We start from the raw sequence: 23,433 nt of genomic DNA, 5'->3' as shown, positions 1-23,433 counted from the left end.
AGTGCAGCCGCACGCCCCTGGTGAAGCGGCGCATGCGCTGCGTGGCGCTGAGGCGGGCGGGCGGCCTGGGCCCGCCTCCCCGCTTCTCTCCCATCTGCGTTGGGTCTCGGCGCGGCCCGGTTGGCGGCGGGCGGCGCGGGGCCATGGCGCAGCGGAGGGCGGTCGAGCGAGGGCCCTGCCGAGCGGCGGCGGAGAGCGCCAGGCACCAGCGGCAGCTTCTAGAAGGTGCCGGGGGGAGAGGGGCGCGGGGGCGCCTCGTCCTTCTCGCTGCCAGCGGCCGACCCCGCAGGCAGCCGGCGGGCGGGAGGGGCCGCTGGGGGGCTGAGGCGGGGCTGCAGCCCCCGCCGGGGGCAGGCACGGCCGGGCTGGGCGCTGCGCTGCACCCCCGGCCCTGAGAGCAGCACGGAGCGCGGCGTGCTGCGGCTCGCTTCCTCGTCGTTTTTTTTTCCGCCTCCCGTGAGGAGAAGGCGGTGTTAAAGCCCCCGGCGCCGAGGCACCGCCGCGGTAAGGCTCGGGGCCGCCTCACGGTCCCGTGCCGTCGGCCCGCTGCCGCCCCGCGTTTCGTCATCCTTCCGCCGGGTTTCGCAACAGTGCCCCGGCCTCAGCGCGCTCCGTGGCACGGCGGGCAGGCCACGGCCATCTGCAAATGGGAACGCCGACCTGCGTCCCGTGTGCTTCGGGCGGCAGCCGCGCGCGGTGAGGTGGTGCCGGCCTGGCGGTGCCTGAGGAGACAGCGCCTGCATACGTGCACGGGCCAGTGCGGGTGCAGAGAGCGATCTTACTGCTTACTTCTATGTACAGCTCATTGTATGTGCAGGTACAGCTATGCCGATCAGAGCATTACATTGATATGGTCATACGGGCAAAAATACGAAGTATAGGGCCTAAAATGCAGTTGTGTCGTTTATTGTACTCACATTATGTTCTTTACACCCGAACTTAGACTACTATAAGCTTAAGAAGAGATACCTTTGCTGCGTGTGTTTTAGAGTGTAAAATAGGTGTAATTCTTATGTCTGAGAACTGTGATCTTTATATCCCAGGCTATTGTGGGCGTGTGTTCATGTACGTTTTCTCCTGATGAGTGTTTCTAACCCAGCTGGCTAGTTGCTATGCCTGGTGTTCATCCTTAGGAAAACAACAGACAAAACAAACTGTTAATGAGCGTGTTTTGGAGTTGTGTTGCATATACTGAAGATTTAACTTAAAGTTACTAACTCCTAACTGACTGTCAGGAGACTTCATGGCAAAAATTAATAATGTGTGGCTTAATTTGTTTTACAAATTATATGTTTACTTTTTCTCTGCCGGTTTATCTAACAGGCTTAAATTATTAGCAGTCACAGAAATTGATTTCTGTGGGATGTTTGCCAGTGTAAGAACCTCAGATTTATTTGGACGACTTCAGGGAATGTAAGCAGTGTTTTATGTATGTTACTGAAAGCATTTGTGGGAAGATGAGATCTCTGTGGAGATCTCCTTAACATTTCCTCAAAGTGTAACTTTGAATTCTGATAAGTTGTTGGGGTTTTTGTTAATTTTGGTTGTATTTAATTTCAGGGAAAGCTCAGGCAGAAGGTGGATCAGCTCGAACGTCTCTTCTTATTTTAGTGTCCATCTTCACATCGGCTGCTTTTCTTATGTTTCTGGTATATAAAAATTTCCCACAACTTAGTGAGTAAGTATGTAATTTGTTTGCTTTTCATTCAATATCAACTTGCAGAGGAGGCTACGTGGGGTTAAGTGATTTTTGAACTGATGTAAGTTAATTATAGATGTAACCTTATTTAAATAGGAAAAGCTGTTTTGAGTGTATAATCTCCGATGTCACAACACAAAAGGTATTACTGAAATGTGTACTAACCAGTAGGATCTGTTTAAACACTGAAGTTGTGCTTGACCTAGGGTTTCTGTTGCACAGTTGAGTTCTCACGTATTAAAAAGTTACCTGTTGTCACTTTAGCAATGGTAGCTATGTTCTTAACCATCCTCAGTTGAGAGCCAAAGCATGCTTGGTTAGGGCTATGTTTGTTTTAAAATTCCTTGTGCACCACTATAGCTCCAGGCCGCCATAAAAAGGCGACATCCTTCTTCCTTCGTACTCAAGGTTCGTGTACTCTTTCTTCTTTTTGTTGCACCTAGTACTCATGGTGGGAACATAAATAGTTTGACAAGATGCAAGCCTGCTTGTCTTACAACCTTCTTTTTTTCTTTTAGTAATAAATTTTCTGTGTGATTAACTTGCTCAACAAGTTCAGTTTGCAACTGTCCAGTCACTAAGTCTGATACAGAGGAAGAGAGGACACTCAACTGTGCTGCCCAGGGTTGCACCAGATTAAGGTGTGACATAAGATTTTGCTCTTAAAGCTTTGTATGTCTGTGAGGTGAAACTCCACTGCATTTGAAGTGTTGCTGCACTTTGAATGTTGTGACCCTAGCATAAGGCAGTTACAGTTAGTTTTGGTTGAAACGTTGGCTGTTGTTCAGTTGCCAAAGGTTTGGTTTGAGTAATTGTTTCTTTTTGATCTTAACTTGAGAAGAAGAAAAAATCCTAGAAATAAAGCTGGTTATTGTAATGAATAGGAAAAAAAAATAGCTTGCTAATATCTAAAATTGAGGATTTTTCTATTTCAAAGAAGTGTAAATATTACAAAGGTTTGTCTTAGAATTTTACCATAAAATAGTGATGTGGTTTGTTTGCAGACATTGTAGTTCAGTGATCTAGTGTATCTAATTATCTGTATATTCAGCAATTAATTTTACTGTACTGTTTACTTATATCTCCTACCATGCTTTCTCTTCTTTCTTTTTGCAGAGAAGAAGGAAAATGTATAAAGGTTCCTAGAGACATGGATGATGCAAAAGCCTTAGGAAAAGTCCTGTCTAAATATAAGGACACATTTTATGTTCAAGTATTAGTAGCTTACTTTGCCACATATGTTTTGTATCCTTTTTCTGATATGAGAAGCCTTTGCTGACTTCTTTTCTATGAAAAAGAAAGAAAAATGCAAACATAATAATTTATTGATCTGGGATGGAGAGGGGTAAGATACCAAGGTGTGTTTATAAGATACATGTTTTAGAACTTAAGAAAAGTTTCCTGTTGTTAAAATGTTTCAGTATGCTTTTTTGGATTGTAAGGAAGGACTAAGTACAGAGAAACTGAATTGCATGCCTATATAGTAGTAAATGTTGTCTAAGATTGTCTTGCAGCTTCAGCTACTATCTACTGTGGACAATATTTTACCTTTCATATTAGACTTACTTTAGCATTACGATAGCTAAGCACAAACTAAATTCCCAGATAAAAATGACTGCTGATTCTAAAGGAAAACAAACTATCACTCTAGTCTTCCTGAGACATCTAAAAGTGTTTTATGAGTCACTTATGGAAGTCCTTACATCATTTCTCAAGGAAAACATTTTAAGCCTTCTTTCATCTCTGCAGTGCCCATTTTCAAGAAAAAAAAAAAAAAAAAACCTCTTGTATTTTAGAGAGCTAGACTTTTGAAGTACTTTATGCCTAGGGAGACACAAAGGCTGCCTGTGTTCTGTGTTAACTTTTTTTTCCTTGAGTGCTGAATGTGTTAATCATTAAACACACTCCTAACTGGAACACTTAACAGGTTAATAAAGCTTTTCAGCCTTTTTGAAGTAATAGGAGGTCTATTTCATTGTTTAATGCAGTAGGCTTCTCAAAACCCAGAGAAAAATTGATGCTGAAAGTGCCATTAGTAATTATCTTTTAGCATATTCTCACAAGAGTAGTTCACAAATGATAGATTAAATTTGAAGAAAACTAAAATGTTAGTTAATATATAAACGAAGTAGAACAGAATCGGCATTTTTATTGAACTACTGCATCAGCTGATATGACGACATTTACTGTCTCAGCAGCAGACTGATTACTTGACAAGCATTGTATAGTTATCTTAGAACCTTGGCACTTGCAAAAAGCTCTGTTTTCTGTAATGAACTTGATATAAAGGATGATTGTTTGGCTTTTTAGTATTTCAATCAGTTCCATGAAATTCATAATCACTAGAGGTTTCTGTGAACTTTTCAGAGTGACTGAAGTCTGCTTATTTCTAGTTAAGTGTCAGATCAGAACTGTATTTCCTGTAATGCCATAAAGCTACAATGTCAAAGGTAGCACAGAGATGAAGGGAAAACATAATACATCTTTTAATTAGTGACTTACTTTTATATCTGTCAACAATGTATCTACCCCTTGTTTCTCTGTGCTTGGGCTGTTTGTACTACTCTGCACAAGTATTTTGATGTAAAGATCTTTTGAGGCCATGCCTATTTGTTTATGCTTTTCCAAATTGTATTACGTATGCTGACTGCTTATTAGATTAAAAACTGGGTAGCTTTTTTTTTAAAAAAAAAAAAAAAAACTTCTTTAACGAAATGCATCCAGCTTGCAAACATTTGCTATCCCTGGGTCTATATTTCTCAGTATCCTGTCAGGGTTTCTTTATCCCTTTCCACTGGCGTTATTTCTTGTTTGTCTGGTAAGTATGGAAAATAATTGGTGAAGGCATGTATTTTTATTCATTTGGAACAGAACCAAATATTGAAACAGCTTTCTGTTTGAAATGATCACAGGCTGAGTGAAATAAGGGAATGCTTTATTCTCCAAGGAATAAATGAGTTCTCATTCATCTGTGTTGTGAGAAGGGTGTTATCCAATGCTACAGTGAGTTTTGTGGATGATGATCCAAACAACTAAACTGTTTTCCAAGTTTTCTTCATAATGGAGGCATCTGGGTGTTAGTCAGCTGGAGAGTTGCCTTCACTTCAGACTTGTTCAGCATCCACCAGAACCTGATATTAATCTTGGAACATAAGTAATGCATTCTAGTGCGCTGCAAAACGCATCCTTTTTTTAAAATGGTTTACATACTTGAGAAGCTTAACTTACAAAATGTATGTTGTCAAGAAACTTCAAAAGATGCAGTCGTAGTGAGCCTTAGTACTTAAGGACTAGATAATTCAGTAGGTATAGAGGGCTAAGGTGATGATTTTTCAAGTTTGAGTTTTTCACGTGTCATTGTGCCTCTTATTTGCAAAGGTTTCACTGTTGAGAATCTTAAAAGTGCAGAGACCCTTATTGTTAACTGACAAGTAATCAGCATTGTCTACTTTGTGTTAATATTGATGTAAATGCTTTAGAAGTAAAGGAACCGGTTAGTGTCGACAAAGTTCTTAAGGAACAGGTACAGGAAGTTCTTCCTGTACCGCAGGAAGCAGCCTCTATCCAGTCAGTGTAATTATAGGGATATAAGGCTAATATTAATTAGTGTTTTTCTGCTTTTTCAGTGCTCGGGACTTGGAGCTTCGTTCTGCTATATGCTTTCATACTTAGTGGGACGGCCTGTTGTATACAAATACTTAACAGAAAAAGCAGTTAAGTGGTCAGAACAGGTAAGTTTCTAAAGAAGTTGAAATTTATAGAAAATATATAGTGGAATAGGATGGAAAACTAGAGGGGATTGTGCTCATAAATCAAGTCACAAAGAAAGGATTCTGAGTCCTTTCTGACAGTGTGTAGTTACTTTTTGAATGTTTTTAAACGATAGACTGTTCCTGATTGTGGTATTTCCTGTGAGGAAGCTCTCTTCAACTAGCAAGAGTTTGTCACTGATAACCCCTTTGGTTTAGCTAATGGCAGTAGGAAGCCTATCTAGTTTTGATTTGAAGTAATGGCTTCCCTGAGCATCAGAACTAATGAAAGCTGTTTTTTATAGTAGGGTGAAAAATATATAGTTGTAGATGTGATTGTAAAAAATTTAAGTGTTATTGTGGTTAGGGCAATTCCTAAGTTTGTCGCTTTAACATTTAAGAGCAGTAGCAGCATACCCCTTCATATAAAAAGGGTATTACTTTCGTCCTGGTTTAAAGGGTCTCTTTGTGTTCTTACTATATGCTTACATAGTAACTTTCTACCAATTTTTGAAATTCACCATTTTTGTGGTATATAGAGAAGTATCCTGTACAAGCTGCTTGATTTTTTGTACAAGCTCAGTTTCCTTTAGGTCAAGAGACAGTATCTGATAACAGAAATTTGGTAAGCTAATTATCTGATTAAACTTCAGATTTTGCTACACAAAATCCTAGCATGATCAGTATTTGACCCCTTGTTTTTTGTTTGATGCTCTTAACCATTGTCAAACAGATCTTTTTGGCAAGTATGAACCATAACTTACTGCTCTGTTCTCCGTTCAAGACTTTTTTGAATCATAAAAATATTTAAACTTGTTCCTCACTAAGATGCAGAGCTGTGACCTACACAGTCAATTTCATTAAATAGTGTTTTGAGTCTTGTACCAAATAAGTATTAGAAGCACAGTATAATCTTCAGACTATTCTCTAAGTGGGAAATAGTAACTATTGCCACTGGCAGAACTGGCTATGTGACTTTAAAATTACATAATTGCATGTGTGGTTCATATCTCACTGTTTCCAGGTTAGGTAGATTATACCATTTTGGCACTTTGAGACATATGCAGAATTAATCGTTGATTAAACATTAGTCCTTCATTATGATTTAATTAAAAAAAAAAAGACCAAACACCAGAACCGAAGTGTTGCTGAACAATAGCAGGACTGACTGCAATAATGCAATTCAAGCTGTGGAAAAAACAGGGTTGTGTCTAGGGTAAGTTGCTGCACCTGATTTTAGATGTATTTACAATCAGGTGTGGTTTAGTTTCAACTGTTTGGGGCCATGTGGCCATGTTTAGGCTTAGACTTTGTGAAGGCCTGCTAGGATAGAGCAGAGATGGTGGGATGCTCTGCTACCCTTAAAACTTGCTTTGAGGTTATGGATGTTTGAAAGGGCTAGTGTTCTAAAGCCAGTCTGGGAGCAGAAGAGGCTTTGATGTTGTAGTGTAAGGAGCTGAGCTAGACTTGAGGATATAATTGACTGCAAATCAAGTTTGGATTAATGTGGCTGCTCCTTTATGATGTTTATGCTAGACATCACAAAGTAGGTGCAGATAGGTTTTAAGACTGTGTTGGCAGTAGCCTCCTGAGGAACTTCAGAGCCATGACCAGGGTAAGATTCCAAGCTAGGAATATAGCTGTGTTTCATGTTTGATAGCTTTAGGAATAGGATGGCAAACTGGTAGTGTTGGCTGGACTACAGTTAGAGGTGACGGAGCTAATGCTAGGGTTAGTTCAGCATAGCAGCAGGCCTACTTGTTACCTGATTCAGACGTATTAGTGCTCTACCATAGGCTGGTATTTCCAGACTAACTTCAATGCGATGTAACAGTGATTCATTGATGACTCTTCTTCTCTTCCTTGCGTCATCATTTAACTGATTTGTTTGCAACTTCTAAATTTCTACAAAAGATGGATTTAAAAAAAAAAAAAAAACACGAATCTCTTGTAGTAAAATCATTGCTTTTTTTGAAGGCAGGGGTTTTATTGACTTTTTTTTTTTGCACAGGTTGAACGACACAGAGAACACCTCATTAACTACATAATATTTTTGAGAATAACACCATTTCTTCCAAATTGGTTCATCAATATAACATCTCCTGTAATAAATGTGCCATTAAAAGTATTTTTCATTGGCACCTTTCTAGGTAAGAATTCTGAATAGTGAACTGCAGTTTGGGGTAGCCAGAAGTGGCATTATTTGCTTCTCTTTATGCATTGTTCAGTGGTGATCACCACCTACTGGACAGCTGAAAGATTACAGAAGAGTATTGTCTATACTTTTTTTGCTGTGTCCAGTTTTTAGCATTAAAAGACTTCAGTCTTCAGGATTATTATGATGCACTGGAAGAGGGGTAACACAGGCTATAAGGAAACATACCTTGTATGAACACTTTACAAGTCACTTCTGTTGCTCCACTCCATGGTTATACTTCTGTGAAGTACTATAGACTTCTATTTTGAGTTCAGCATAGTCATGCGAGAACATGTGACTTTGATCTGAAGGATTGTTCCTCCCCTTCCCATCCATTTTATTATAATATATCTTCCTAGGAGTGAATTCATAACTACTGTAGTGCTAAACGTCTTAACCTTGTATTTTGGTTATTTTTGCAAATATTTTTAGTTGGTTTAGGAGACAATTTATAAGCTTCCATTATGAACCTAAATAAAATCAGTTTGCAGAGACAACTTGCTATCTGCACAACCTAGATCAGTTTTTTTTTTAGTTTCCTGTGCTTGTATTAGCATTAAGCAGCATTAAAAGTAGCATAAACAGTTCCGATAATGGGATTTTGTCTTCGAATTTTGTGTCTGTACCTGCGTCTTAAAAAGAAAATACAGGCAACAAATTCTGAGGCTTTGGTGTTAAAAGCTGGACAACTGAGTTAGGAATTTTCTTAGTTTCGTTTACACTAAGAAATTGCTTTTTCTTAAGTTTCTTGTTCTACCCTTCTATTTCCCCCTCCAGGTGTGGCACCGCCATCTTTTGTAGCCATTAAGGCAGGAACAACACTATACCAACTTACAACAGCAGGGGAAGCTGTTTCCTGGAACTCTGTTTTTGTTCTCATGATTCTAGCCATCCTCTCCATCCTACCAGCTCTCTTCCAGAAGAAACTGAAACAGAAGTTTGAATAAGGATCAAACTGGACCAGGACTTCCCATGTTTCATCTCAGGATTGGCACTTCTGATATTTGTATATTTGCTTTTCTATTGGGTCTTAAGCAATTAAAGGGGAGGCTTGTAGTGGGTAAGAATGTCGTTAAATGAACATGTGACCTGCAACTGAAGGAACTGTGTTCAGAAATGTACTACGTAGTTTTATAACCAAATCATCAGTGTTTTGCTTTGGGGTGTATGTGCGGCCCTCGGGATGAGGGAAGTGAAAACACAGATGTCATGTTTTGCTTTGATTATATGCAGAGCAAAAAACGTAACATAGACGTAAACTACAGATAATGCTTTCTAATACTTGCAAAAAAAAAACAAACCCAACCCTTATTTTTTCAATCTGATTTCTGTAACATACTGTACATCTCTGTAGACTTGCATGGGATCTGGTCTGAGCACAATTCTCATCAACAGTCTTTCTTGTCTTTTGGGGTTCCAAAATTATAGCATAATATGATAACGGTGCTCATTCAGAAGCGAATTTGTTTTCTGAGTAGTACTTTAACTACAAAGATACACTGATCTTGATTGTTTACTTCTATTACTGTTGTGTGGACTTAAATACTTGAACCTACATCTACTTTACTAACTGGATTAACAAAGGCAAAGTGTCAGATCATTCTAACTTATTCTGTAAAAGTTTGCTCTGGTAGAGCAGGTTAGACTTCTTATTGTGGCTAGCTGATCTTGAAATTCTATTATTTTTTTATGTTGATTATTTTGCCGATATTTTACTTGCATACATTTATCCTGTGAATTCAAGGAAGTGATCATATATAAAACTTTAATTTCCGGAATGATTTAAAACTGTATAACTTCAGTGTACTATAAACATTTCTAAAGCAATATGCAAAGAGTATACAATTTTTCATTGCAGCTCGATTGGCTAGAAGAATTGTCAGGTACATTAATTGGTGCACTTCTTGCAAAAGAACTGAATCCAAATACTGTTCAAAGTATCATGCAACACAAGTTTATGTGAACGTATCTAAAATTAAAGGGATGATTCAGTTTTCTGGTAAGTCAGTAATTGGCAATGGACAACCAGCTATGATTCATCTTTAAGTAAAAGTCTGCTTATATATAGCCAATAAATGAGGTATGTGATACCTGCCCTTGTACAGTTATAACTGTTGTAGTCTGTATTATTGTCAGTGGAGTCCCATAAAATGAGGTCCTGATCAGCAAGGAATTAGGGTGCGTGTTTAAGTTTATCCTACTGAAACTAGTGCTGCTTATAGGCTTTAATTTTATGTTCCTGAAGCACCTTGCTGAAATGGGAACTGACATGTTAGCATATGCTCCAATTCAAGGGTTTACTTGTCTATATCCCCATGTTAACTCATCATGGTAGATCATTTGAGATGTAAGAGAACAGTTCCATGAATGTGATAATGTGAAAGGTACTGGTACCTTCTAAAAAGTTTTGTTCTGTTTTGTAACATAATGTTAATTGACTCCAGTTTATTGCAGTATTACATGTAAATATATAGTAAATATTATTGATGAACTATTTTGGTCTTTTATTTAAATCTGGGTTACACAGTAAATGGTATTTTTATGTAGGTAAAGGAACTCATTTCACCTCTGTTTACAAATTTATTGTAAGCATTTACCTTTTAGGGAATGTTTTCTATTTAGAATTGAGTCTAAAACTGTACTTTATTGGCATTTAAACCTGAATAGTGACTTTTCATTGCTGCAATTCTAATCTCAGTGCTCATCTACCTAGAGGATTTGCTCCATAGTAAGTGGTAGCTATTGTGAGCTGAGTGTCCACTGGAATATTGAGTGTGAAATAGCTGTAGATTTACAGCCTACTCTTCTGCATAGTTCATTTTCCATGTAGATTGACTGAGAATAAGTTATATACTTATTATTACCCAGTGGCTTGTCTCAAAAATGATCTGAATCTTTGGTCAATAACATGCTGTTGTAAAATTCCTTCCACATTGTACAAAACCAATGTTTTGGTGGAACCTTGACACTAAAGAAGGAATGAATTCCATTTCAATTTCGTATGAATCATGCTGTCACTTGGCACTTTCACTGAGTTATATTTCACTATGTAGATGGGATCAGGCTATGATACTGAAAAATCCATTTCAGCTGTAGACTTAAGTTCCCATCACAGTGGCTAAAAGCCTTAAAAACCTTAAAAAGGTTGAAAATAAGGTTATTTCCTTTTGCAACAAGTTAGCATTTTTTAACTTATCCCTTCCATGTTTATCTTCAGCTGTCAATGGCCTCAGGCAATTCCTTATCCCGTGAGGACTACTTCTGAGGGTTTTAAAGTATAAAGAAGGTCTTGTGGAAAAACAAAGAAGTGCTGTGCTGTGGAATAAGGCGGTAGCTTGCTTTTTATGGGAATCCAGCCAGTGCTCCAAGAGAGAGTCGTACATTTCTGCCAGAAAAAGTGTCTACTGTGAAGCAAACTTGGAAATCAGGAAAGTATTGTTTAACTACAAAAAAAAAAAAAAAAGAGCTGTTAGGTGACCTGTTTATCTTCTAGAACTTTTTGTAAACGATATCTGGATGACACCATGAATAAATGCCTCTTGCCATTTGATAGTAAAGCTATTATACAAAATGTGAAACATTGTATTTTGGGTACAATGAAGTATGCCGAACTTGCTGCTAAGCCTAATTTTTGATTCACTTATGATGAGTTCTGAAATGGTATTTTTTTGATGACTATAAAAATTAAACTGAACTGATGATCATCTGTGGGTGAGATTTGTTCTGTTTGTACCTTTATTTCAGAACACCTAGTTAGACTTCCTGCTATCTGGAAGTTATTTCTTTATCATGTACAACAGTAATCTTTTTTTATACTTTTATATATATACAAAATTAGGGTTTATACTTTGCACTGGAAGGTAATTGATACAGCTCATTTCATCTTCTCACATAGAAAGTCTTACATATTTTGCTTTTTCTGACATGAATTCCTGATGGAAGACTCACAACGTGAAGTTGCTACAGCTTCGTTCATCTGCTTCCTTTGTCTGCTTTATGGATTTCTTCTTTTTGCACTGTACACAATGTTGATGTTGAAAGCTTGCCAAAAGCTTGAGACAAAAGAAGTAAAAGTTAAATAAAAATAAATTAAATAAAATTAATTTTAAAAAAAGATGAGGGGAAGACATAGGAGGAGCGGCTGAGGGCACTGGGCCTGAGGAGGCAGAGGAGGGCAGAGGGGGGACGTCATCGTAGTCTACAACTTCCTCAGGAGGGGGAGCAGAGAGGCAGGTGACCTATTCTCCGTTATCACCAGTGATAGGACCCGCGGGAAAAGTGTTAAACTGAGGCAGGGGGAAGTTTAGGCTGGACATCAGGAAGAGGTTCTTCACCTAGAGGGTGGTCGCACACTGGAACAGGCCCCCCAGTGAAGTAGTCACTGCACCAAGCCTGTCTGAATTTAAGAAGCGATTGGACTGTGCACTTAGTCACATGGTCTAAAATTTTGGGTAGACCTGTGTGGTGCCAGGAGTTGGGCTCGATGATCCTTATGGGTCCCTTCCAACTTGGGATATTCTATGATTCTATGAAAAAGCAAGTGTGTTTTTAAAATCTCAGTGAACTATTCTATGATGCAAAGCCATTTTTTTTTTTGGTAGCTATTTCACAAATCTTTCTGTTATTCTAGAGAATATTTATCTTGTGTAGTGTGATAGTAGATAACCTGGTTTCATCCTGAGTAACTAAAATGCAATGTGGATTGCTGTGTTCTGCTTTGTATTAGAACTGGAAGTATGCTGCATGTATAGCACCATTCAGTTACTTAAGCTGAATTATTAAGCTGAATAACCAACAGAACCAACTCAACCAGGTAGCTAGCTGATCAAGGACTGAAACACCCACCAGCTACTGCAGGTACTTTTATTTATTTATTTATTTACAAAAAGTAGCCACTTCATTCCTCATCTTATAAAAACTGTTCTAAAGAGCCTGTGATAAAGGATGTATACAGAAAAACTAGGGAGAGAGCTACCAGTCTTTTGTGACATGACAGTCTTTCTATTCTTTTGCTAGCCTTGCCACATTCAGCATTGTTATCCATTGCTCTTGTTCTTTTTTCCTTTTTCTGACACAGTTAATATTCTCTCAGTTACCTACTTAATTGATACATATACTTAGATTGAGTTGCATTTAGCTGTGACAACCAGTACTATATTTCAGGCTTAAAGAATAACTGGTATTCCTAGGATATCGCTATCTTTTTTTTCCCAGAAGAGTATTCTATTTCCTAAATATGCTAGAGGAGATGAAACATGTATACCCACAAATCTTGCCTTGGCTGTAACATGCTAGTGTGTATTTAGATATTTTTGGAGCCTGTGGATCAAACAGGTTCCTTAGATTCCCTCCCTAACAATTTTCAATCTACTGTTAGAAGACACCATGTTAAGTTCAAGTTAACTAGTAGAAGGAGTAATCTAGATATGTGCGTGTTAAATTCTGCCTTTTAAAAGTATTTATTGTCCTTATGATTTAAAGCGTGAGCTTAAAAATTCTAGCCTTTCCCATTGAAAACAGCAGCTGAAGCAACAACAAAAGACTTGCTGAAGACAATGAATCTTTTAAATCACTTTGTAGTTGCTAGTATGTCTTTGTTATTCTCTGTCTAAACATAGTTTCCACAGATTTAAGACTTCCCTTACATTTTGTAAACATCATACAGAATACTTTCAAGAATTCACGGTGTCATCGAGAGTGTTATTGCCTCACTTGAGGACATTAGTCGATTTGCAAAGTTCAGTGACAAAATAGCTGTGTTGTAGGTGCTTCCAGTGATGGGATCAGTGCTCAGGAAGTCTGACAAATTAAAGCTGCTAGGCTTTGAATTAGATGTTAGAGATGCAAACAAATGAACAAAACAACCCTCACAATATCTGTACTACTTCCCCAGTTTCCCCAGTCTTTCTTGTAAGTTCTGTGCCTGTCCGGCTATGACTTCTGTTTATTACGGCTAAACTACAGTTAGGACTTACTGAAATTAAGTTTACCACATGCTGAATACTGTGTCTTTTCCCAGATCAAAAGCAGACTAAGAAGCAAAATGGCAGAAAATACCTAATGAATATAGAATAGGAGCAACCAGATTTAATGACTTATGTTCTCTGTTGGTCTTCCTCGAATCACCAGGCAGGCTCAACATATTCTAAATGTATGTGCTCACTCTGAGTCTCATAAACTTGAGACTTTCAGTCTAATATTGCATCTAATTATCCTCCTATCTTTGTTGAAATTTCTCCCTCGTGTTCATCAGTGGTTTAAAATTGATCTGTCAGAACTATCAGTCTAAGCAATACTTCTAAGTCTAAGCAATACTTCTGTTCATTGATAACCCATTCTGTGGTCTGTACTGTCATAATCAAGTGAATACTTGGCTTTTCCTATTTCCCAGAAGGATGGAAAAGCTCTCCACAATTTCAGTGGGAAGAAATGGTTTAAAATTCAGTTGGAAGAAATGGTTTAGGAGCCTAGTTATTGTGCTGAAACGGGCTGTGGGGCTATTGACATAAGTCTTATACAAGCTGCTGTCTCAAGTGCTCAGAAGGAATCAGTAACTCTCATGTCTTTGCAATGTGAATTGAAATATGCAAAGTTTCACGTGCTTGACAGCACATTAAGTTAGGTTGGTACCTGATTAATTCAGCACTATGGATGGGATGTAATCTTAAACTACTTGAGCAACCTTAGATAATAATCCTGAAAGACTGGAAAAATAATTTTTCCTCTTAGAAACCCTGTAAGATAGGGAAGATTTCTGGTGTGAAAGCCACAATTGGAGAACTGGGGGAGGAGAGGAGGGGGAAGTATGTATGTGCAGATCTAATTTTAGTCCCATGAGGCTATCCCAGGTCTCTCTCCGGTCAGTGGAAAGACATGCTCTCATCTCACAGCACCGGTACGTGCCGTTTGTCCCTTAGCCCTCGGTTTTTGTCATTCTCATTTTTCTTTCTCTGCTCCCTGAGGGATGTTTTTCGTGCTGGGGGATGGGGAATTTCACTCAGCCCTGCAGCCTAAACCGTTAACAGTTATGTCTGTGACACTAACTCAAACAGAAAACAAATTAAAAATACAGCCCCCCAAAGCAGCCCCCCGCCCCGGTCCATCGCCCTGTTTCCCAGGGCGGGGCTGCCGCACAGGGCTGCGGGGTCGGGGCAGGGCTGAGAGCAGGGGAAGGTGTGAGCCCGGCTGTGCTTCCAAGGGAGCCGTGACACGGGGGCGCGCGTGGGGCGCGCCGCCCTGGCGGAGGCTCTTCGTCCTCCGGAGCTGCCGGGGTGCGCAGCGCCCCTCCCGGGAGCCCCCCGGTGGCGGAGCCGCGGAGCTCCTCGCCAGGGCACGGCGAGAGGAGCTGCCGCGCCGCGGTGCCACCGCCCACCTCAGCGCCCCCTCAGGGCGCGGCCCCGCTGCCGCCTCGCGCGGCGGAGCGCTGCCCCTCCCCAGGCGGCCCGGCAGCATCACGTCATCCCCCGAGCGCAGCGCGCAGGCGCAGCACTGCGGTTCCCGGCCCGGGCCGCCCCCCGGCCCCCCCGGGAGCAGCCGGGGGCCGCCCCCACAATGCCGTGCGGCGCTGCCCGCTCCGCTCCGCCATGGAGGCGGCCGCCGCCGCTGGCGCAGCCCCGCCGCCCGCCGCCGCCCGGCCCCGCAGCCCCTGAGCCCCGCGCACCTCTCGCGCTCCAGCATGAGCGGCGGCGGCGGCGGCGGCTCCTCGGCACCCGGCCGCTTCGCTGACTACTTCGTCATCTGCGGGCTGGACACCGAGACCGGGCTGGAGCCGGACGAGCTCTCCGGTGAGCGGCCGCGGGGCGGGGGGCGGCCGCTAACGGCCGGCAGGGCGGCGGCACGGCACGGCACGGCACCCCCGGGCCGGGGGGCTCCGGCTCTCGGCCTGCCCCGCACCGTGCCCCCGCCCGCCCGTGCGCGGCCGCTCTGCGGGGAGCGGCGGGAGCTCGTCCCCAGCCGCTGCCCCTCGGCGGCGGCGCCGGCAGAGCCCCGGGTGGGCGGGGGCGGCGTGCCGTGCCTCCGTGCCTCCGTGCCCGGCTGTGCCTGGGTTGCTGCTGAACACCTCTGCCTGCTCAGAAAGGTGCCCGAGTGTGGTGGTGCTGGAAACTTGGCCTAACGCTACTGCTTAGCTTGGGTGTTTGAGCTCAGCACCAGACAAATGACACGCTCGCTTATTTAAATGACTTGCTTTTATAATGTTTTATGAATGTTTTTATTTATTCTTTTTATTCTTTTACGTCTGTCTTAAAAACTGTGAGAATAAATGCTTCTTTCTTGTAGACCGAAATCTACGTTACTTGAGTCATCTCTTACATTGAACTCCTAAATTTTGGCTGTGATTGAAACTTTTTTCCTTTAATGACTTGAAAGAAAACTTCTTATCTGCTTGTCATGCTGAGGAGGACTTTACCTTCATGCTTGTCTGATGTTAAAATGATTGTAAACTACAACTTGATGCTTGAGGAGTGAATACAGTGTAATGGGCTGTTCTTTAATGGTACTTTAAATTACAGCATCGATTTAATTTAAGAAGTGCAAGAGAACAGAATGCAGTGTGGTTCCACAGATTTTTATTAATTAAATCATAATTGAACAAAGGTTCTAGATTGAAGACAATTTCTGGTGTTAATTTTGTAATTCATTCACTATATATGTATTTATGTAATATAGTGCAAGACACTCGGTCTCTCTACTTGTCTCTACTCTCTCGGAAACTCTACTTGTATAATTAAATTAAAAACAGTGTATTACTTTGAGCAAGCTTTCTAACAATAATCTGGAAGAGAGACCAGTGCCTTTTTTAATATTCTGTTTGAATCTGCAGGTCTAAAGGCTGAAGCATGATGTTCTGTTTTTGTTTTCCTTGTTAAGCACTGCGTCTGTAGTATATAAAACACTAGTGTGCGAGGTGTCTTGCACTCTGCTTTTCCCCTGTCTCATGGTGTTTGTTGCCTGTGACAAGGTGCAGGACAAGGCGGGTGAACAGGTTTTTGTATTTATTGGGGAGACTGATCTTTGTGTGTGATTTGAGGAACAGGTTAAAAAAGGGAGGGGGGAGCAAGGGGGAGGAGAATAAATTCATGGTAACGTCACAGCAGATGAGCTAGCTGGAATTCCAGTGCATTTTGTTTAATTTTTTGTGTTATTAATAATTCATGGTAGTAGGACTGATAACACTTTCCTTTTTAAACACCGTTTTAGGTTATAGCCTCCTCCAGCGCCCACTGCTATAAATGGAAAGAGCCTCTGTTGATTTCAGTGGGTTTCGGGTCAAGCTTTGAAACACTTTGTACTTCCTGGAAGGCTTTCTCCTTTGAATGAAAGGGTTATTGTGCAGTCTTCCCCCTCCATCCCCCCTTTTTATTTCTGCGCTGAAAACCAGGTTCCGAATCCTTGCCCTGTTGAAACAATTCTCTTCGTGAGTGCCCATTGTTGGGGGGAGGCTGCAGCCCCTGGGCGGGTGGGCGCAGCAGGTGCCTGGCATGATGTCATCGCCACTGCCAGGGCCCCGGGGATGCCGCTGGCAGACTTTGTTCTCGCCGCCGAGCCAAATTGTGTGTTTCAGGTATTCAACCATGATATGGATGGTACGGCGTTCCTGCGGACTCGTAAACGAAGCGTGAGAGCATGAATTGATGCTCGGTCTGGCTACTGTGCTTGAAGAAACACTTGTGATGGTGTTTTTCCTTTGTATGTTGGAAGCTTACTAAATAGCACAGCCATAGTATTTTTTTTCCCCAAAAAGTTGATCAACTGATGGAAAATGCACAGTTGATTATGTATATTTATGTTGGTGAGAAATAACATATTTAGGGCTTTCTAGCTAGCATGAGTTAAAGATGCTCTCTATTGCTAGGGCTTTTTTTCATCCCCAAATTTGTGTGATCTGGCTATCTACGTGCCCTTTCTTGTTATGGTGATTGTGTTCATGATGGGTGACCTGCTAAAACAGGTTTACTACCACCTAGTAAAATTTTTCAGACAAAACCACAGACAAATAACTCCTGATGTGTTGCTCTTATTGAAGCTTTATCCAGTGGCAGTTTCTGCACTGGATGAGAGGCGCCAAGGCACGTGTCCAGGTGCTGATGATGTGCCGGAAGCGATGACAAATCTCTTAGGTTCTGTGCAATGGTCTGTTACATTAATTTTGCATTCAGAGGGGAAATGATGAAATACATCAGCTACCAAAATCTTTGGTGTGCTGTATAACTTATAAAGGCGTAATGTTACGATAAGATTTCTTAATTTAAGTTGAAGACTGTCCTGGAGCGGTCATGACAACAAAGGGGTGCCTTACCTTTCTGCTGGAATCCCTTATGTGTTGACTTGCCTAGATGTGATCCGCATGATGGTGAAAATAATACCTGCACTGTATGGAACTGTTGGAATTGTTATTCTGCATTCTTTTTCACCAAAGATTTTTTTCCTTTTCCTTCTCTGTGGTGTGTTAGTTTTTAATAATCACTTGTCAATAGAGTTTATTATGTAGTATTAAAGCTACGTAATAGAAAAGGATGAACTTGCTGTTGCATTACACTTATGTGTAAGTGTAGTCTGGGAGTTGCCAGTAGGTAGTGTAAAACTCAAACCCAAGTATCTGGACACTGTGTTCTAATCCATGGGTTTCTGTGTTGCACATGCTTCCATACGAATGCCATATTGTGAAGATGGTAATAGTGAATTCAGAAATAACAGTATTACAAAGGAGAAATAGCTGGTAAATGAAAAGGCTTGTAATCTTTAAAGAAAAGATTGATTTAATAATAGGATTGTTTAAAAAAGCAACCAACTATCCAAAAAACACAAACAAAAACAACCAGAAAACCTCCACCAACCATATTGTGGAGGATCAAGGCTGGTTATTAGTCTGTCACTGGCATTTCTTTTTGCCCTTCTTGTCAGTCTGAACAGGTCACTTAAGGTGTGGTCCAAAAAATATTTTATTCAATAGATAAACTCCTGTTTCATTTGCCAAGATCTGTCTTATGGTGCTTCCAATCTGATCATGAGCTTCATTCTTGAGGGAAGATGAAAATATGTGTTAAGTGAAGCCCTGTGCCCAGGCTGTATCCTTCCTGTAGATACCTTTCACGTGCCCTTTCAGAATCCATAACAAAATTCTGTTCATTAATATGAAGTTGTGATACTATTTTAATTATTCTTAGTCTCCCGTACCTTTGTTTACGTTTTGTTTTCAATGTTTTTGAGGTAAGATCTGTGTTTGTAGACCATGTATCATAATGGGACCGATCATGAATAATGCCATCCGTGTGCTGGCACACCGGCCCCTTTCTTAGTAGTGCTGTGCGAAATTCTAAGAGAAGATGATGCATGGTGTACAGTATTCACTTAGCTCCACTCAAAATTAACCCAACAAACTGACACTAGAGCAGATGTTTCTCCTCACCAGTAAAATAGAAACGTCTCACCTCATTTCTCAGTCAGGAACTGAAGTGTCATTGTTTTTCTATTTTGCTGCCTTGAGATTTGAAATGGCAACTTATCCTCAGACATTGACTATTGGTAGGGTTTATTTTAGCAGTACTCTGTATTAATATAAACTTAAAAGTATGGCTATGATGAAATAATTGAGAGCATTTGTCACAAATATAAACCAATACACATTGCTTACTATGTCGGAATTGGTACGGCAGCTTCCTTTCTGGCAGTCCATGTAGTATTGCTGTTGTCAGCACCTGTGTTAGTCTACAAGTTCAACATGCTTAAATAGTTATGGGCTTTAATTAAACTTAAATTAAATTTAATTTTAACTAAAATTAAATAGTTTTGTCTGAAAGGTGTTTGTAAGGGGTTGCTAAAGGGAACAAGGAGGAAGAAGAGCAAGCTTAAAGCATCAGATATCTTTTTCTGACTGACAGTTGACCTTTTTTGTATTTCCTCTTTTGGGTATTTTTCTCTGGGAATTAAGACATGACATTTGGGGTTGGAGCCAGCTGTGGTTCTTGCAGTGAAGCTCTTTTGCAATACTGTTTGTTCCTTGGGAAAATGTCATGTGAGTACATTTTGCTGCGGTAGTAAGTACCAACACTCACTGCAGAAGTAAACTGCATTGGTAGGAGCCACTGCTCGATTTCTTCAAAGGCTGATTTTGTTTGTTTTTGTTTTGTTTTTCTTTTTCTGTCTTTGTCCTTAATATGGCTGGTGTCAGTGCAAGCCTCCCACAGCTCCCTCACAGTGTGCCTTCTTCCTTGCGGATTCCTTCTGAGGCTGAGAGGAAGGGTTTTCAGCTTTTTTGCTTCTCTGAGACTGCTTAACCAAGGTGTTGGTGCTGGGGGGGCGTCCCAGGTAGCACCAAGGCTGAGACCACACACTGTGTTCACACCGGTCACTAGGGATGGGCAGTAGATGGCAACAACTTTTGGCTGGACTTACACTGGCACATGTATAACGTTTTAATCCAGATAATAGTTTGTTCCACTGCCCCTGCCCCCTCTATCTTTTCCCAAGAAGCCTGAGTTGTTTGCCATGTTTGAGTGCCAAAAAGATCTTTTGTCTCTTTGGGGACTGAGGCAGACGTGCTAGGGTAGCTGATATGGAGAAAAAAGAATGGGAGAGCTGATGTAAGGGAGAAGCAGCTGTGCTTTGCTACACTACAATTGAAGCCACGGTTTATTAGGTGGTGTTTCTGTAATACCAATCTTGTGGTTATCACATCTGTGTTTTAGGTTAAACTGGGCTGTGTGCTGTATAAAATCATCTCTCCCCAAACCCTGGAATCCTTCGTTCTCCCACCCTCCAGTTACAGATTCAGCTTATTTGTAAGGGTGTTAGGTATGGTGGGGAGGAGCGGAAAAGTTACTGGTTTTGTTTCTAATTTGCAAATAGACTAATGATGCTAAAAGTGCATCTAAATAATTTAGTTTACAAGTCTGATTTTGAAGCCTTTTTTAAAAAGTCACGTGAGTTTCACATCCTTAAAGCAAGGCAACAAAGATGGGTTGTTTTTTTTCGGTCCTTTCCCCTGCCCCCCCACCCCCCCTCAGTTTCTTCTGCAAAAGAGAAACTATACAAAAAAGCCTCTTAAATGGATTATTTGGGAAATACTGCCACTTGCAAATAATAAAGCACTTTTTTTTTTTCCTAAATCTTCGAATTATTGATCTTGTAGTTACAAAATCCTACAACAGTGTGGTTTTTTTCCTGCCTTTTCAGTTAGTGATGTCCTATTTGAGTGTTCTTGGTAATGACCTCTCATACTTATCTTTTGAATTCCTTCTGATCTGAAGGGCTCACGTAGCAGAAATAATGCATGTAAAGTGACGATGTCAGAAGCAATTACTTATTGATGTATGTTGTGCAGTAATTGTTCTCTCTGAATTTCTTGACAAGCCTTTTTGGATTTGTGGTTTGTAGTCAAGTTTGCAGTGAACTAGGACGTTAATCCTGAGAGGCTTAAAATATTATTGCACAGAAATTATGAAGTATTCCAATACAAACTGATAAATGATGAAAAATTTACTTGGGGTACTTCTGCTAAAGGCTAATTTCTCAGTATTTCCAGGAAAATGCTACCTTGCTTATGATTTGACTGGCAAGAGACCTTTAATTTCAAACTTTCCTGTAAAAGTGTGTAATATTGCTTTATTTACTTATTTTTACTGATCCTATGATCTGCCACAGTCAGGTACGATACGTACGTTTGTATGGAGTCGTTTACATATTAGTACTGAAGCATCTTAGAAAGAAACTGTATTGCTTTTCATGAATAAGTGATCTGCAGTCAGATAACATGACGGTCCTAAGTGACCTTTTCATTTTCAGATGGAGCAATGTTTTAATGTTTAACTGAGTGAGGAAACAGGGTTGGTTTCACAGAGACAAATTTTCTTTCAGCATGACTTCAAGTGACGTTAGAAAAGTCTTCTTGCAGCTGTAGTTGCTGCTCTTTGTATTTGCAATTATACTCTGTGTTGCAGAAAGATGTGGGCAGGGATTCTGAGGTTTCCTCAGTGTACTTGTCTGTGTATTGCTTCTGTCCTCTACAAGCATATTTTTCGTGAACTATTCTACTATTTGCATGTATTACTTATTCTTCCTTAACTTGCTACTTTCAGCAGACTCCCTTACCACTGTTATCTCCCAAGTTTGCTTCCCAAGCCCAGCATTACCTTACAGAGCTGTCATCAGAATTACCTTGGGGAAAAGTCCCTTAATTTAACAAGGTCAGTGCCAGCTCTAACCAACATAAGAATGTCATGTCTCTTTCTGGCTCTTTTATGTGTGTGGTCTGAGACTGAAATCTGAGAGACCTCATTCTACACTTTCACTGAAAGCTGGTAATATTTCTGTTTAGATGCATCTCAGTCTTTCTGAGAATGAATCTGGCAGACATCTTATGGCAGCCAGGCAAATCCAGCTGTAGGCTGTTGTGGTCTCCCATCCCCTGGCCTTTCTGTGCTTCTGCCTCCTTCCCTTGCATGAGGGCAGGCTAGTCCTGTTGGATGTGGTTCAGTGAAGCACCGGGTCCAGGGGGCATCATGCCTCGGAGGGAGGAAAGAGGTTGGTAATGCACAGCCATCGACTGAACTGGCATAGGTGCCATCAAACACAGCTCCACCAGGGACTTTTTCAGGCTGAAATCCATGTGAGCAGTCTGCAGGACCTGACCTCACCTCTCAGGGTATCATGATCCAGAGGGCGAGAGTGAGGTTGCTTTTAAATACTGCACGTTCATTGTGTGCACTGAGCATTAGGTAGGTGTCACAGTGTTCACGTGCCCCATGAACTAGCATTTCCTCCACACGGGTCTGTCCTTCCACGTGTTAGGTTAGTAGCCTTGAGAAGGGCTGCCATGTTACAGGTGAGGCCTAATCTTGGCTTGGAAAATTAAAGAATCTGGACATAGCCACTGAATGAGGTGGTATGAGGATTCTTTTGATAATTCATTCCATGAACAGGCCAGAGTTGATTGTGTGTGGGTGACAGTGTGCTCTCTGGGAAGTACTTATTGTGGGGGTGTTGTGTTTTTTTTTTTTTTTTAGAGGGGGAGGTCATGGTGGTTTTTTCAGTCTGTCTGTTTTAGATTGTGTTTTTTCTTTCCCCTTTCCTTCATATAATGTCTTCCACAATGAAAAAAGATGTATAACACAATGTTTTTCTTTCTTGAAGCTCAACCACAGAAGGCATTTAACTCAAACTCTTGGTTCTGTGGAACCACAAACAGTCTTTGCTCCTGACTCTGAACAAAGGGGTGATACACAGAAGGAGCTAACTCGGACCTGTGACTTGTGTTTTTAGGACCGAATACAAGCACTGGACTTTGTTCTTCCTCTTATTTCTAGTCAGATTTTCATATTGAAAACTTTTTTTTTTTCCAGACGTGAATCTTTCTTCTTGTGAAGAAGAAAGGTGAGCTTGATGTGGTACATATGAAAGAAAAGAAAACTTGAGAGAAATGATTGATCAGATGATAAGGAAAAATATAGCTAGAGCTAGGATGAACTTCAGAGTTTGTCGTATACCTAGACCAAACTGTTAGCACATCTGATTAAATTTGTGCTTTTTTAAAAAAATAAACTCTATTAAAAAAATGTAAACTCCTCAAAATCAAGCAAGTAGATGACTTTCTCACAGGGCATTTTGTTTTGGGTCCTTAAGGCAGGTTACTGCAGAACAGTTTTCCAAGGCTTGATAAGAAAGTGAGGCTGGGCTTCCTGTACTTGCTGGTCAGTGTACATCATTGGAACAGCTTTTAAAATCTGCAGGAAAGGCTTAATTTGTATTTTTGAAATATTTTTTTTCCTCTTCAGTCCAAAATCTCAATGGTA

The 23,433-nt window shown here is 40.8% G+C and overlaps 2 protein-coding genes and 1 long non-coding RNA gene across 6 annotated transcripts in view; 2 read left to right on the top strand and 1 right to left on the bottom strand.

The window, feature by feature from the left end:
* The first annotated feature begins 7 nt into the window (after positions 1-7).
* On the top strand, positions 8-11,349 carry TMEM41B (transmembrane protein 41B). Its single transcript, XM_040558587.1, has 7 exons — positions 8-225; positions 1,561-1,678; positions 2,816-2,944; positions 4,424-4,517; positions 5,326-5,430; positions 7,460-7,598; positions 8,423-11,349. Exons 1-7 carry the CDS (start codon positions 33-35, stop codon positions 8,590-8,592), a joined length of 948 nt encoding a protein of 315 aa, XP_040414521.1. The 5' UTR covers positions 8-32; the 3' UTR covers positions 8,593-11,349.
* On the bottom strand, positions 9,684-15,424 carry LOC121070852. Its single transcript, XR_005820266.1, has 2 exons — positions 15,306-15,424; positions 9,684-11,686 (listed from the first exon to the last, which is right to left on the bottom strand). It is a non-coding gene; the product is annotated as an uncharacterized LOC121070852 (long non-coding RNA).
* DENND5A (DENN domain containing 5A) overlaps positions 15,168-23,433 on the top strand; it is a 60,968-nt gene continuing 52,702 nt past the window's right edge. For 2 of the 4 annotated variants that reach the window (XM_040558578.1, XM_040558576.1), the window contains exon 1: positions 15,168-15,429. In XM_040558578.1, coding sequence (XP_040414512.1) covers positions 15,321-15,429 — 109 coding nt within the window. In that variant the 5' untranslated portion in view covers positions 15,168-15,320. The remainder of the gene's footprint in view (positions 15,430-23,433) is intronic. The other 2 variants (XM_040558579.1, XM_040558577.1) reach the window with 1 other exon arrangement.

Source organism: Cygnus olor, chromosome 5 (assembly GCF_009769625.2).
Source record: "Cygnus olor isolate bCygOlo1 chromosome 5, bCygOlo1.pri.v2, whole genome shotgun sequence".
Taxonomy (NCBI): domain Eukaryota; kingdom Metazoa; phylum Chordata; class Aves; order Anseriformes; family Anatidae; genus Cygnus; species Cygnus olor.
This window is presented reverse-complemented; position numbering and strand designations above follow the sequence as displayed.